The sequence below is a fragment of the Calidris pugnax genome, unplaced genomic scaffold, assembly GCF_001431845.1.
Source record: "Calidris pugnax isolate Ruff unplaced genomic scaffold, ASM143184v1 scaffold125, whole genome shotgun sequence".
NCBI classification, from domain to species: Eukaryota; Metazoa; Chordata; class Aves; order Charadriiformes; family Scolopacidae; genus Calidris; species Calidris pugnax.
Window position 1 is genome coordinate 1,324,322 of NW_015090906.1, and position 17,277 is coordinate 1,341,598.

The 17,277-nt window shown below is 37.1% G+C and overlaps 1 protein-coding gene across 1 annotated transcript in view; it reads right to left on the minus strand.

The window, feature by feature from the left end:
• CDC123 (cell division cycle 123) overlaps window positions 1-17,277 on the minus strand; it is a 49,861-nt gene that overhangs the window by 29,690 nt on the left and 2,894 nt on the right. The window contains exons 3-7 of the mRNA XM_014949092.1: window positions 16,104-16,158; window positions 15,271-15,303; window positions 9,680-9,775; window positions 8,643-8,749; window positions 831-879 (exon numbers count right to left, since the gene is read on the minus strand). Coding sequence (XP_014804578.1) covers window positions 831-879; window positions 8,643-8,749; window positions 9,680-9,775; window positions 15,271-15,303; window positions 16,104-16,158 — 340 coding nt within the window. The remainder of the gene's footprint in view (window positions 1-830; window positions 880-8,642; window positions 8,750-9,679; window positions 9,776-15,270; window positions 15,304-16,103; window positions 16,159-17,277) is intronic.

Here is a 17,277-nt window from a genome sequence, read left to right on the forward strand (position 1 = left end):
TCCGGATGGATCCATTATTTTGAGGGCCTCAATTACTGCTCATGGGTACTGGAAACTCCCAACTCCTACCAACCACAGCAGAAAAACCTCAGTAATCAAAGGTGACGTTCCTAACTACAGTGTAAACATGAAACTCTTTGTTTCCGCTTTCAGATGTCGTGTATTTTTAAAGTACATTAAGGCAGTGCTTAAAAAAAAAAACAAACCCAAACAAACCAGGGTTCACTCACTTCTCTAAAGCTCTTCAAGTCTGCAGGAGGATGACAAATGTTATATTTACATAAAAATTATTATTAGAGGCACGACTAGATGCTACCCTAGAAGCGATAGCATCATATGAACAGTTTAAAGCAGTTAGTATCTACGTTGCTAACTTAACATTTTAATCTGGTAACGAGCATATGAAACGAGACACCATAGACCATTTGAGTTCAGGACATCCCCAGCTTCTCTCTTAGTAACCCCAGGTGTGATATTCACAAGCACCACACTATCAAGAATATATGACTTTCAGCTACTGAACTGGTCCTTCCTGGCAAAACCTGAGAGGAGACATGAGAGGAAACTGTAAGGAAGCTCGCAGCAAAACCTGAGAGACATGAGAGGAAACTGTAAGGAAGCTCCAAAAGTCTGAACTTTAGCTCATCTCTGATGTGTAATTAAATGAACTCCTTATGACCTGTAGCGCTTAACCAGGCTTCCCCACGCTGCCCAAGCAACACAATTAAAACAAATAAACCAAATGTTATGGGCAACCACCCAAGCACAAATGGCAGCCTGCCTGCGAGCTATTAATTGAAATTACCTAGAACTCATGCAAAGAGACTTACCTCATAGTTCAAGGAAGGATCAGGGGAATCATCAGTACAGTGAATAAATCTGGAAAAGTAAGGCACAGGCATCAAGATCTGTTTTTACATATAATATTTTAGCTATAGTGAGAAAAATAACCCTAAACTGTGAATCACAAAAGCTACTGTTAAATTATCTCCAAGATGTACAATCCAATACCTCATTAACAAACCTCCTCTTGACAATTATTTGGGGGGAGGAAGGAAGGAAAAAAAAATTCTCCTCTTTTCGTCCAGTGTTATTTGGAAGCACTTCCATTTGAAGTGACATGGCTAAAACGTGTTTATTCATTGTTGATGTTTTTTTGTTTGAATCAACAGTGCTGCTCCTTTCCTCTTTATTGTTATGTTGGCATAACTGGATTCTCAAAAAACCAGATAAACTCGAGCAATCTAATCCAGTTTCACTGCAGCATGTTTTCCCTAGTACTTTTAATGTTTAACTTCCTAAACCACACAACAGAGACACATCACCATGCCTTACAGCAGTTCATTTCCATGAATAAAGGATGCAAACCAGCGCCACTCAGCACTTCCGATTCCACAGCACGGTATCTTTCTAAATTAAGAGCCTTAAGAAATACTCTTAAAAATCTCTTGAGAGTGGGAATAAACAAAACTATTTCCATAACTGCAAGCAGATGTCAAGGTTGTGCCCCTTGTGGGTAGCTGACTGCGTGCCACCTCTCAGGAGCTAGAAAGAATGGAGGCAGCTACACCCAAAACAACTTCTATGTATCTTTTTGTTGTTTTACAGCAAACCTTGCAGTAAATCCTGTCACTTTCAAAAGGGAATTAGCAAAAGAACACGCATTTTCTTTCCAAGTCTACTCCCTGACCTTATTGGCAACAAACTACTGGGATGCACAGAACTGTGTAAAGGGTCACTGCTGAGCAATAGTCTTAAATGGCAACATTTATACTATCTCCCTTTGGCACTGAACTTAGTTAAGCAATCCAAAAGTTTAACATCTCTAATATAAGCATTGCGTTTGTAAGACGGGGCTGCCCGGCCTTCGGTTTGAAGCGAAGAGCTATTGTAAGAGTTCATTCAGCATGCAGCCAGCAGAAATAAATTCCACACGGTTTAGTTTAGACTTGAATATCCACTACACGCAGAAGAGAAGGGCGATAGCAGGCACGCTTCCCAAAAGCACTGTAATCAAACAGATCGTATATATCTGTAAGCCTATGTAAACAGATAACATCCATCAACTACAGTTTATATTCCCCACAATTTAAGATCTGTCAAAGCAATAGAAACAAACTCAATGAGGGCTTGCAGTTTTGCTAGTCTCAAAATTCCTCCCTTGCTAGCATATATGCCTACCATGCTCAAGAAAATATCCCACACCAAACCAATCATAAACTATCTATAAAAAGGCAGCTGAGGTCCAGCACATGGAGTTTATAGTCTCTGCACACTGGGACCTGTATTACCTCTCACAGACTTCATACCTGACACGGGGGTACCTGCAATCTGCTTCATTCCAATAACATGTGGTCTTTTCCAGCAGTCAAAAAAAACACCCTTATGAACAATCAAAACTGTTCCTCGCTCAACCCTCACCCCTTTTGGGTGAGAGTTATGGTAGGGAAAGATAAATTTCCTTGCAAGTCAGAAAACTAAATCCTTGGGTGCCACCCCAAGCCACACGGACCGCTCAGGTATTGCTGCCAGATCAAGCAAAGAGGTAAAATGATGAGTACAGACAAAAACACTGCAAGACGCAGTAACACTGGTTTTTGCTTGACCTTAATGACACAGAACTGAGTACAAATGAGGAAAAAATGGGAGAACACAGCAAAAGACAAAATAAACTCAGGTTTTTGTAGTCTCATTTTCCTTCTAAACAGTATCGTAAGGTTTTGTCAACAATGGGACATTACTATCACCCCTTTTTTGGGGGGTAAATTTTAGGCAACTTGAGGTAGTTGCAATATTCTATTTTTTCCCAATTGATTGTAGCATTCATTTTTCAGACCCAGCTGAATTAGCCTATTACAATCAGAGGCAGAAGGCTACACAGGATTTCTTTAACATGCATCCAATTCAGGTTTGGAGGTACCTGAAAGAACAATCAGAAAGACTTCAGGACCCCAAAATTGTGAGATATCTGGGCTCTCTTTTATGAAGCCTTTGAAAACTGTCATTTTGAATACTTCTAAGGGTGAAGGAATTAAATTCTAGTGCTAATAGTCCTTGTGCAGGGGTCAGCTTCTTTACAGATTTATACTTGGATGTCAAGAACAGAAGGATCAAGGTCTCTTTCTGTGTAGCAGCTGTATGTTAATCTCTGAATGCATACACCTGACAACAGGACACACCACCTAAAGCCATTATGCAGTTCAGTTTTCAACACTGAAAAAAGCAATTTACGAAGGTTTGTAAGACCTCCAGTACTTATCCTGCCAAGAGAGCGATGAACCCATTTGCAAATCACTGAGATTATTCTGTGGATAATAAAATATTGTGGACATAATAAGAATTGTAAAAGTTATTCTGTACCTGACACGACAGGTACACTTGCTACCATCTCATAGTTTATTTTTAAACCTTAATAAAATTAAAAAAAAAAAAAAAAAAAAAGTTTATTTTTAAACCTTAATTAAAAAAAAAAAAAAAAAAAAAAAAAAGGTAAAACTTCTAACAGCCTTTGAACTGCAACTTTATTTCTTGAATGCTGCACCTTGCTGGAACATTAAGGACTATAGAAATAGGAAATTCATGCACCATTCAAAAGAGGATCTTGTACTACACTGTAAATTGCTAGCAAAAATGGGATGTGAGTAAAACCAAAAAAAAAAAAAAAGAAAAAATATCAAAGGCCTCATTTTCCACATAGTCTCATGTGGAACTGTCTACCTTGAAATAGGTTATTCTAAAGCCTAAACCAACAGCTACTGGTCTTGCAAAAGGTATCCTGAGTGCAGTCACATCTTTATGAGCCAACACTGCCTCCTACATTCTGTCAGGAGAACACAGGCTGCTACTCCTCCACATAACAGAAAAACTTTATAATTTCTTTATAATTTGTAATTCAATATTTTGAACTATTAAGTCTGGTATCAAAAATGTAGTCAGAATGCTATTTAAAAAACCAAAAAGGACTGAAACATCAGCTAGGTTTTAAAGTCCACAATGTGCTCATGAGCCTGATGGGCTAAACCTCATTCAAGAGCAGATTTTCTCAATTGTTCTTGGAAACAGGCACTTCTATTTTAATCAAACCCTCTTATAAAAACCTAAATAAAAAAAATTGCATCTCCCCTCATGTTCCTTTGTGTTTTGCACATTAATACATCATGAGACTTTTCCTTTCTCAAAGTTTTCAGGAATGAACAGGACTATAGCACCACCTGGTCCAATAAAATACTGAAAACCAGTTTACAACACTTAAGTGCCCATCAGAAAACAGCTATTCTTGCAAATGACTCTTACTGTCCCCTTATTATAACTCGAAGGGCAATCCCTGCAAAAGCTGTTCTCTGTGTTTGGTTGCTTTTCAACACGTTGACTTCTTATTTCATCGCTAGGGTTATTAAACAACTGGAAAACTAAGAACACTTCAGCGTTCAAAATCCCAACAGTAGCATCTGCAGATTTAAAATATCCAGTATTGCCCTGTAGAAGAAGAACAATCTCCAAAGTTTGACAAAATTTCCATGATTCATTAACTAGCATGATAGAACAAGCTTATCTTATAATTGAAAGTGCCTTATCATATCATTAGAACTGTTGCTAATAGTTATACCAGTCTCACGGTGGAAATCAGGTCTTAACAAAACACAGTCCACACATTCTAACAATAAGGAAGAAAACTGTTCTGAACTAATACACTCAACAGGGCTTTAAAAGGATTTTTGTTCAAAAGAGGAGTTTTAATCACTTAGCAGAAATCCCAATTAGAAAGGGATATTTATCACAGCCACAACACTAGGTTTCTGAAAGCCTACATTAAAACCTGAAAAGTTGAAGATCACACCGCCCACGAGTTTTTTTGTGAACTCAGCTAAGTAAAATGCAATGCTTTGAAGCAGAAACAACATTGACTGCATTAACAAGTGCGTTGCTCTGAAGTCTTTGTTAATTTATACAAAATTAACAAGGAGGAACGTTAACTCATTCTGAACTTTCCAGCCAAACAAAATGTCAACATCATGAAAGAATGCAAATATTTAAAATAGTCAAAGCTTATCTAGCCATGCTTATCTAGTCAGGTGTCTCTGCCCGTTGCAGGGGGGTTGGAACTTGATGATCTTTAAGGTCCCTTCCAACTCTACCCATTCTATGATTCTATGCTCAGCATACTTGCAGTAAGGCCATATATTTCAATGGTTTGTATTGAAGTATTACACACCTGAAGTTCTCTCAGAACTTGAGACAGTTCAGAATTACAGCAAGGGCAGTTCCCCAACGTGAACAATATATAGATTGATACCAGATAAGCAGATAGGAAATGGGAGAGGAAGGAAGAGGCAAAGAAAGTGATTTGCCTTAAGTCCCACACCACTGGCAAAAATGGATTAAGAAACAGATCTTCACATTGCCATTGGAAAGTCTCTTCCATATTATGACCCAGTTAAAACAACTGAGCAGAAAACAAAACACACACACAAAAAAGTATATTACATTTTAGCTGTTACTTACACAGGGCAAGTAACTTTTACACCATATTGAGTATTAATGAAAGAAGTAGAAATATAGTGCACTTATCCTCCCTCTGAGTAGCCCTTCTGAGGGATCTGGATGTATTACGTATCCAATTTTCATTTGTTCAGCACTTCTGGTTCTTATGCCTGCTACATTTTTGATTTCTGCTTGCTAAGGACTAGGGTACTGGCAGCTAATCAATCGTATAATTAAGGAAGACTACTGTTCTGATTCAGCAATAATCGTTTCACTGTTTGAGTGGGGCCATTTCGTACAAATAACTTAGTAATTTAGAAATACCATGCACAGACCAGAAAATAATACATGCTTTAATCAAGTATTCAATCAATATCAACATATTCACAAAATATAAGATATATAGAGACCAGAGTGATTTTACACATTACACATATTCCCCTAGTCTTAAGTACAACTTCCATCCAAAGTCATGGAAACCACGAGGTTCCACTGCCCATATTAACTTTGCCTTATCAAAACAACAAAGCCCATAACCCAAGTTTATACCAATATTAGATTAGATTTTATAGGAAGGGAAATAAACACAACACTTCTTGAATAAAACTTAACTTTTGATTAGGTGATGATCCCACCATCATGTCACAAGGTTTGCTTATTTACCACTCACTAGCTGAGCTGTGTGATCTGGCGGTGCGCATGTTCTTATTGCACTGGAAAAGGAGTCTAAATGGACTGGACTACTGTGATTTGAGGTGTTGCCTTTCTGCTAGAGGCTATTCTCCCCCAGCAGGGTCAGCAGATGAGAGTGTGGCTGCTACAGGTTGCCCAGCCACCACTGTCCTTAGTCTGGTGTGAACTTAAGGTGAAATTACTGATGGTTCAAGTTAACACCCATGCTGTGAAATCTCACAACGTAGGAGCTACAAGGCATTCCTTGCCTCTACCTCGAAGTCAGCGCTGTCTGCAGAGGGCAAGGTGAAGAGCTAAGACACTACCTTTACCTGATACAAGATAAAACCTGACAGAAAATGCACTGATTGACTGTGTCCCAAACTCATTAAAAAGTGGTAAACCAAATAGGAATTCTCCAAGGAGCTCAGGGTACCTTTTGCTGAACCTCTTTATAACCTCTTTTTACAATACAAGAACAATATTATTTAATATTCACAGAGGGATGATACAAAGTGTACAGTTCTTTTCAGACCCACAAGACTCAACCCTGAAAGCAGTTCCAACAAAGGATACATTAAATTTCAGCGCTCAACGCTCTGAGCAAGCCATCCTCAAGACACCTGGGCAAGTCACCCAGCCTCCCATCAGGGGAAACCAGGAGAAGAAAAACTTCTTGATTAAGGCACCAAATTCTTCTGAGAATCACTATTTACTCATCTCTGAAATGTAAACTATAGGTTTTTCATCTCCTCCATCCCTTTCATTCTCTATGATTCCAGAATCATGATTTCTCAATGCTTACAATTATTTCCCTATAGTCCAACACATTTTTCAAACAGTCTTCTGACTCCAACATCATCTCCCCTCCTTCTCAGTCTCTTCCCTTGCACCTCATAACACTGTAGGTTAGACACAATGTAAACCCTACCACCAAAATTGGACTGACAGCATTGGTAGCACTCCATAAATGCAGAGATAAGGATGAGGATGTTGCTACCTGTCATTTTTTAATGTACCAACAAACTGGGGGTAAAGAGTGTTATTAAAGTTGCAGGAATTAAAAAAAAAAAAATTAAAAAAAAAGAGGCAGCAGTTACACAGCATTAATGCAATTTTAGACAAGACAATTCTTATGGGGTCATAAGCTACTTAACACAGGACTATTATGCTTTGTAATCTTCTACAAAGCACGTAGCACAAGTGCCCTGCATATGATTTGAGTCTCCTAAATACTGCAGTAATATAAATAAGCATTGAATAATTACTGGAAAATAATCTCTTGGGTACCAAGCCATGCATTGCCCTTTTGCTTTGACATTCCTCTTTTCTGAAAAAAAAGCTAGCAATAACAGTAACAAGAACATTAAATTCCAATAATTTTATTTTCTTTCAGAAAGAGGCTGTATTTCAGAAATGAGTAACAAGACTTAGATGCAGGTGCTACAGGAGAAAGTTGTTCGCATACAATTAAGTACTCTCTTCATGTGAGCAGATAAAATAAACCTCAAGCACCTTGTTTTTGTAGCTTTATCCACAACTATTATCCCTAGTCACAGTTCCTGGAGTGCATTTGTTCAAGTGCTACAAGAACTAGGTTCAGAAGGAGCTTTAGGAATATGTTAGTAGTAGTCTCAGGCATTTTCCAGGCAACCACGCAAACTTCAACAGCTTGAAAATTTGAAAGGGACACGGTAATGTCATGCTGTTACCATGAGAAGTGGCAACAATACAGTGGGTAACAACAAGTAAATGCCAAGAGGGGTGGGAAGGCAAAAAACCCCCAAGATTAAAACATCACTTCCTCCAAAAAGCAACTCGATAAAAACGGTCTTAGTCACAGTGGAATTTTATATGTACTACCTTAATATAATATCTTCCTGTTTTGCTTTTTACTCGTTTGCATATTAAAATCAAGTGAATTAATATAAGAATTAAATGGAGGCTGCTCCTCTGTTTTTTGACTGAAGGAAGGTAAACAATTCTGGTTTACTGGGAAAGACTCTCACAGTAAGTAACAGTGAAGATAAATTGCCTCGCGATTCTCTGTGCTAAATTGGATCTGGCATTTATTTTTGCACGGTGGAGGGAGACAAAGGAGGAGGGAAGGGGTAAGGGGAGCTTCAAAGAACAACTGATAACTGCACCTGAACAACTTTCAAACATGAATATGCATTTTTGTATCAGGTATTTATTGTTACTGTACAGTAAAAAGTAAGATTTTTCAAAAGAACTGAAGAGTTACCCTCTGAGGGGTAGGGTTTTTTTTTTTTCATTACTGTACAGTAAAAAGTAAGATCTTTCAAAAGAACTGGAAAGTTACCCTCCAAGGGGTGGGGTTTTTTTTTGACTGGGTATAAATAAGATTGTTGTTACTGTACAGTAAAAAGTAAGATTTTTCAAAAGAACTGAAGAGTTACCCTCTGAGGGGTAGGGTTTTTTTTTTTTGACTGGGTATAAATAAGATTGTCTGCTAGAAATCTACTTACGGCTGAGTGAGGTCACGCGTAATGAAGTCTGAACTCTTGAAGAGGAGGAAGATGTCACTGAGAGCTTTGCATTTCAGAGAGCTGTTCATTGCTATCCAGTAGGCATCCTAAACAAACAAACAAAAAAAAAGATTATCCAAAAATGCACCTTTATCAGCAGGAGGGAATGCAAGCTGCAGATCAATCTAAATATTATGCAACATTTGAAATACATGCAGAAATTTTTTTTTTTATTTTGAGGAAAACTTCATTAGCTGTAACAAGAGACACAACAGTTACTGCTTTTCTTATAAATACTCTGTGAAAAGCAGAGCAAATCCATTTAAAAGACAAAGGTTTTGCTTTACTGCTTCCAGGCACTTTCTTGGAACGCTTGATTGAACACAAGCTTCCCTTGAGAATACAACATAAAACATTTGGGTGCATTCATCCTTAAGGCATAGATAAAGTACCTAAAAAATAACCAGAGGGAAGTTTATTCGGTTTTGGATTTATTTTTTTTTTAAGTGTGGGGATTTCAATCTTTATCCCAGGCAACATTTTCAACTAGTATCCTAAATGAGAAGAGTCTGATCATCATACTGGAGGGAAGTTTACTTGGTTTTGGATTTTATTTTTTTTTTTAAATGTGGGGATTTTAATCTTTATCCCAGGCAACATTTTCAACTAGTATCCTAAATGAGAAGAGTCTGATCATCATACTGTTATCTGTGACAAGAATACAGGGTTTTATGTAAGAAAAACAGTGCTGTCTTGCATCAGCCCCATCAAACAGCCCACCAGCCAGCTCTAATCCACCAGAACAATTTGCTGTATCATACTTCACTGATATCTCATTTATCACCTCTTCTTTCATCAGAACCACTAGTGTCTTCTACTTCCCAACGCATTAAGATAAAACCCTTCACTGATATCCATCACCTCTTCTTTCATCAGAACCACTAGCATCTTCTACTTCCCAACGCATTAAGATAAAACTAACTAAAAAAATCCTTGTGATAACATCAGTTACAAGTTTTGGGAGTCAGCATTCTTACCCTCGGAGCACTCCAGTTAAGTTTAGGAAAAACACTACCACCCAAGGAACTTATTGCTTCTTGCACTTTAGCTGTGAACTCAGGAAATTCTGGTGCCTGAACAAAAAACAAAAATAACCCCATTTCAATACATTTAATAGTGAAGTGTAGCCATTTTCTAAATACCATTAGAAATACATATTGTAGAAAGAATAAACGTGTCCAAAATCAGGAACCAAGAACCCCACAAAAATAACGTATTTGTAGAAATAAATAAGTTAAGAATCAACTCTGACATTCTTTTAATCAGAGAAAATTGAAAATACATTTCCAGTGGAACCCCACAAAAATAATGTATTTTTAGAAATAACTAAAGAATCAACTCTGACATTCTTTCAATCAGAGAAAATTGAAAATACATTTCCAGTGCTCGCTCTCATTACTAGCAAGATTTCACAAACTTTAAGGGAAAACAAAACTTCATAACGTTCATCATGAAAGCTGCAACAGCTAGCAAACGTGCAAGTCAAATAAACAGACCTTAAACACAGACCTGTTGTTTTATACCTGATGGTAGATTATTGTATACAAATAAGATCCAAGCGGATTTAAAAATAAACTTTCAAAACCAGTTTGTTTAGAATTAAGCACCTCTTTAAAAAACCTAAAATACAAATATTGTAGCATTCTGTCAAAGTATTAAAAGGTAGCAAGAGACCAGTTCTGTTTTGTAATAACTGCTTAGTTGCATTTAGGAGTACAGTAAAAGAGCAAAAGTAAATAAATAAAACAGGCAATTTGAGTGACAGCTCCTCACTTAAGCCTTAGTTTTATGAAATGTTGTTAGTAATACTTTAACTAATCAGCTCTTGAAGTAGCTCCTTAATAATATATTTAATCAAATAGAAGATACACTGCAAAGGAATGGGTTGAACTAGAAAAACTTGTCAATATGTAAACAAAAGATAGGGGGAAAACACCTTCTCAGGATGCTGTAAACTCCACTCTGAATGTGGTGCAACAGAAAAAAAACAAACCAGATTGCGGACCTTTAAAATAATATGAAAGGCTTTCAGGGCTATATCAAAGATATATATCATATCTTTAGGATCATATAATAGGATTTATCGCAAAAAGGATATAAGAACACTATTTCTGCCTGAGAATTTTTAAACTCAATTCAAAGACTTAAAGATAAGTTGTTGGGTAAAGATAGTCGATGTCTCTAAAACAACACCTTCATATAATAGGATTTATCGCAAAAAGGATATAAGAATACTATTTCTGCCTGAGAATTTTTAAACTCAATTCAAAGACTTAAAGATAAGTTGTTGGGTAAAGATAGTCGATGTCTCTAAAACAAAGCCCTCAAAACCACACAAATGATGACAAAAAGTTCATCCATTTTGCCATCCTCCTTCTGCAGCCCCTCCAAATGCAGACACTTTGAAAAACCCTCTCACATTTTAGCGCAGTGGCTTAGGCTGCAGTTCAAACATTCCGAATCTTTCCTTAGTAGGTTTCCTAGTCTTCATGGGAAACTACACTTGAAAAACTGGAAAAGCACTTATCTTGTTTTACTTTATTTTTAGAGCTTCAGTCAATTCTAGAAATTGTTCCTGCAAGAAATAAAACTCTTCATCCACTGCATTCTGATCCAATCTCCTCTTGTTTTGACAGAAGTCAGGAGTAATACTATGTATGTAATACCACCACATGCTAAGCCCCCCCGGGGAAATGTTACCATCATGTCATTTGCTTAATACTAGAGAAGAAATATACACAAGAGGTTTTAAGGCTGCAAAACCAAGCTAGATTCTAACATTTCCTAAGTTCTGAATGCCTGGTTTTGCAACCATCGATATTAATGCATGTTTTTTTAAACACAGAATTTTCTATAATGTATAATTCTTCTTCAGAATAAAGAAGGGACAAGGTAACTCAGGTGGGTCATCAACTCAGAATAATCACAATCACAGCCCACCTTACTGCTCCTTGAGCTAAGAAACCAATAGAGAATTAACCTGGGATTTATCATTAGCAAGATACAAATGCCCTAGGCTGACAGCGAGTGCAGAACCACGTTTCCAGCCTGTCCCACTATTCTATACACATTATGTTCCCTCGTGTCTCTCCCTGTTCAATTTCCACATCGCTACTTATCCATTCTCATCTCTTGTGGCAACTCCAAATGAAGCTCTCCACCCTTCTGCGTTCTACGCAGGCTGTTCCTTCACTCTCCTCATCACTGTCAAAGTGTTAACAGGCAACACTTAAAAGCACAGAAGATTATTTCCATTCACTCACTGGCCTCAAAGTAGTCCTTAGTTTCAGGTAAAGAAAGCAGATTTGCCATGGATGGAGTCTTCAGAGTAATCCTCTACCAAATTTATGAGACAGTAAAGAGCTGTAAAGCTGCCATCCATACACAGTACACAATACTTCCCCAGCTAAATGGAAATCACTCGCCCTATACCCTTCTGATGGGCATCAGACCTCTTGACTATGTATTTCCTTACCGTGTTGTACATTATAATGAAACCCGATCCAAAAGTCTGATATTATAGCAACATTAACACGAGCTTCACAGAAGGTAAGATACATACTAAAATCCTTGTTCCGTATAATTTACAATCTAATGCATCTACTTTATCAAAGCTGAGATATCTGAACTGAAACTATTGATGTGCACAGATTTGGCATGTATTAGTTTTTAAATGTAGGCTATAAATTCCATGCTGGCACATGCACAACTCAAAGCAGGGCTGTGAGCACCTATTCCAACATGAGCGATACAACACGATGTTGAACATTCGGGAGCCAACAGGACTGAAGGAACAGTATCAACAGCAGACAAGTGAAGTGAGTATATTAACTCTGACAATGATAGAGCAACAGCAAGTTTCCAAAAAGATGTAAAAAAGATGATGGGAGCCTGGTTTGTATCCATCATGATCCTGATTCTAAGCAAGGCACGTTGAAAGGGCAGCATAAAGACAGGAGAAGGGGGGGAAAAAAAAAAAAAGAGGGAAGAAATGTACTTTGGAGGAAATAATGTCATAGGTGTAAGAGAAGAGCTGTGAAAATTGAGCTGCAGGGGCTTCGCTTCTTCTGCATCCAGTCTGATTAAGTAATTGGGATATTCAGAGTGGTGAAAATGAAAGACAGCTATATTTAGAGCCATACTTCAGTTCACTTCCTATAGTCTGACACGTGTGTGATTGTTGCGGATAAAGAAAAGTATTTTCTTCTTAGTTAAATAAAATAAAGCCAGCAAGAGTTTTTTAAAGTTACAGACAAGTGTACTGCCATCCCTCCAGAATGGTCTGAAAAACGTTAAACACAGCGACAAATATCTCTAACTGGCAACATCACAAGGTTGTGGAAAGGATACTGCTGACAAACCCACGTTAGGCTTTTACCTTAAGTGTTGTAGTGTTCTCATCATCCGACCACTGTTAAAAATAAGAACAAATCAAAGGTTACTGGTTTCCTGAGACATCCTTTATAATTTATGAAAACATCAGAATTAATATGCCTTCCTACAACATGTTGATTAAATGATTGCCCTGGAGCTCCTGTAGCATGACATCACCATAATTTACAACCTTAATAATTGGATTAAGACAGGAAAAATACTATATATTCATCAGAAGTACCATTCTCAAGTACGGATAAAAGACAATATTTTAATTGTGATTTATATCACAAACTTGGACATTTCAGAACTCAGTCTTCCCTGTCTAAAGCTTGTCTCCAGCTCCAGAGTTTTCATCCTTACACCCATGATCCATTAGTTTCACTTTTATTTCTTTTTCACCTTTTTCTACCCCCTGACACCTCGTGCTTACATTTTCCAGCCTTTTTCTTCTAGAATACTCTTCTGAGCTATTATGGCCTCAGAAAAGTTCATTGTTTCTTGAAATAACTCCTCCAAATATACTCTGGCTTCTAATTTTTCAGGGCATGAAACAGCATTAAGTTCAATTGCAACATCCTTCAACATTCCCTACTCATTATTACAAATGCAATTACCAAGAAATAACAGTAAAAAAATTCTTCTGTGAAAGAACATAGAAACACTTTAAACCTTCCCTAATGTCACAGTATAAATAAAGTTTTTAAGTTTTTCAAGGCAACTACCAGAGATTATTGTTTTTGTGAACTACTCTCCTCACCTATAAATTATGCAGAAAAGGTTACATGTTCATATTGTTCTCAAGATACTTGGCATTAAGTCGCATCGTAAACTGACCTGTATTTCCTCTGCATCGTCGCTCCTCTCCTGAGCGTGACTCGGTGGATCATCTCTAAAACAAAAAATTAGCATGAAAAAAAATTAAACACTGGAGTTTTACTTGACCATGTACATTACATTTCCACAGCATCTACCAGCTGTCAGTTTCGTAAGGGGATTAAGACTCAAAAACCCTGGCAGAGAAAAATCAGTGAGCCAGCATAGAAAACTGAAGGCTGAATCCCCTGACATTAGACTTGGGCCCTTCCCAAAACACTTTGCTGCTTTCAAATTAGCAGATCACTTTCTGTTCTGAAAATGCCATGACTGAAGCTTTTCAGCACCCCATTAATTATTATTTTCCAACTTTACTGTGCTCTGACAGAAGCACAAATTAAACAAACTTTAAAAAAAAGAAAAAAGTTCCATTTAAATTGTGCTCTACCTCCATACTCCTTTTCCAAGTAAAAATTTGTAAATTGTGGGTTTCAGACATTGACCTGTGAATTTCTGGTTCCGAAAAGAAAATGTCCACACACAGAAAAGAAGATCCTACTTATTATGAATACATAGTCATTATCTTCTTCCTGAAAAGTTTCTTTTTCTGCACGTATGAAATCCGCTGTTGTGACACTAACATATCTGGGAGAAAGCACTTGACTGCAAATATTGCCTTGAAATTTTAGGTCGTTTTTCAAGTTCTTTAGCCAATATAACTAAGTGTGAAGATCTGAAAGGAGAAGACCAAACTCTTGGAAAAGATTATTATTCACAACAAGTCAGCATTGCAAACAGGGTAAGTTCAAATGTGCAACCCTGACAAAAATCAACGCTTAACAAGCCAAGTCTCTGCAGCTCCTTAATGCACTTCCATAGGGATTAAAATACCAACTCAGTTTTTGAGATCTAGAGGTCAGATATCTGACTGCAGATTAAAAGCAATCTTGGCCTTGACTACAAGATCACATTCACTTCTAGCTAATAAAGTATGTACTTTGGAGGAAATAATGTCATAGGTGTAAGAGAAGAGCTGTGAAAATTGAGCTGCAGGGGCTTCGCTTCTTCTGCATCCAGTCTGATTAAGTAATTGGGATATTCAGAGTGGTGAAAATGAAAGACAGCTATATTTAGAGCCATACTTCAGTTCACTTCCTATAGTCTGACACGTGTGTGATTGTTGCGGATAAAGAAAAGTATTTTCTTCTTAGTTAAATAAAATAAAGCCAGCAAGAGTTTTTTAAAGTTACAGACAAGTGTACTGCCATCCCTCCAGAATGGTCTGAAAAACGTTAAACACAGCGACAAATATCTCTAACTGGCAACATCACAAGGTTGTGGAAAGGATACTGCTGACAAACCCACGTTAGGCTTTTACCTTAAGTGTTGTAGTGTTCTCATCATCCGACCACTGTTAAAAATAAGAACAAATCAAAGGTTACTGGTTTCCTGAGACATCCTTTATAATTTATGAAAACATCAGAATTAATATGCCTTCCTACAACATGTTGATTAAATGATTGCCCTGGAGCTCCTGTAGCATGACATCACCATAATTTACAACCTTAATAATTGGATTAAGACAGGAAAAATACTATATATTCATCAGAAGTACCATTCTCAAGTACGGATAAAAGACAATATTTTAATTGTGATTTATATCACAAACTTGGACATTTCAGAACTCAGTCTTCCCTGTCTAAAGCTTGTCTCCAGCTCCAGAGTTTTCATCCTTACACCCATGATCCATTAGTTTCACTTTTATTTCTTTTTCACCTTTTTCTACCCCCTGACACCTCGTGCTTACATTTTCCAGCCTTTTTCTTCTAGAATACTCTTCTGAGCTATTATGGCCTCAGAAAAGTTCATTGTTTCTTGAAATAACTCCTCCAAATATACTCTGGCTTCTAATTTTTCAGGGCATGAAACAGCATTAAGTTCAATTGCAACATCCTTCAACATTCCCTACTCATTATTACAAATGCAATTACCAAGAAATAACAGTAAAAAAATTCTTCTGTGAAAGAACATAGAAACACTTTAAACCTTCCCTAATGTCACAGTATAAATAAAGTTTTTAAGTTTTTCAAGGCAACTACCAGAGATTATTGTTTTTGTGAACTACTCTCCTCACCTATAAATTATGCAGAAAAGGTTACATGTTCATATTGTTCTCAAGATACTTGGCATTAAGTCGCATCGTAAACTGACCTGTATTTCCTCTGCATCGTCGCTCCTCTCCTGAGCGTGACTCGGTGGATCATCTCTAAAACAAAAAATTAGCATGAAAAAAAATTAAACACTGGAGTTTTACTTGACCATGTACATTACATTTCCACAGCATCTACCAGCTGTCAGTTTCGTAAGGGGATTAAGACTCAAAAACCCTGGCAGAGAAAAATCAGTGAGCCAGCATAGAAAACTGAAGGCTGAATCCCCTGACATTAGACTTGGGCCCTTCCCAAAACACTTTGCTGCTTTCAAATTAGCAGATCACTTTCTGTTCTGAAAATGCCATGACTGAAGCTTTTCAGCACCCCATTAATTATTATTTTCCAACTTTACTGTGCTCTGACAGAAGCACAAATTAAACAAACTTTAAAAAAAAGAAAAAAGTTCCATTTAAATTGTGCTCTACCTCCATACTCCTTTTCCAAGTAAAAATTTGTAAATTGTGGGTTTCAGACATTGACCTGTGAATTTCTGGTTCCGAAAAGAAAATGTCCACACACAGAAAAGAAGATCCTACTTATTATGAATACATAGTCATTATCTTCTTCCTGAAAAGTTTCTTTTTCTGCACGTATGAAATCCGCTGTTGTGACACTAACATATCTGGGAGAAAGCACTTGACTGCAAATATTGCCTTGAAATTTTAGGTCGTTTTTCAAGTTCTTTAGCCAATATAACTAAGTGTGAAGATCTGAAAGGAGAAGACCAAACTCTTGGAAAAGATTATTATTCACAACAAGTCAGCATTGCAAACAGGGTAAGTTCAAATGTGCAACCCTGACAAAAATCAACGCTTAACAAGCCAAGTCTCTGCAGCTCCTTAATGCACTTCCATAGGGATTAAAATACCAACTCAGTTTTTGAGATCTAGAGGTCAGATATCTGACTGCAGATTAAAAGCAATCTTGGCCTTGACTACAAGATCACATTCACTTCTAGCTAATAAAGTTCAACTCAGAGAAAAATTGGTTTCTAAAAGGAATTTTAAATTGAAAACATCTTAAAAAAAATATAATTAAAGTCAATTATACAGCTGTCCACTACTCCATTGAAAACAGCAGAAATTGTTTGTATGACACAGCTGTAACATCAAACCCTCAGTTTCAGCTTTTCTGAAAGCTTATTAAAAAACAAGTGGCTGCTGCTAAAATAC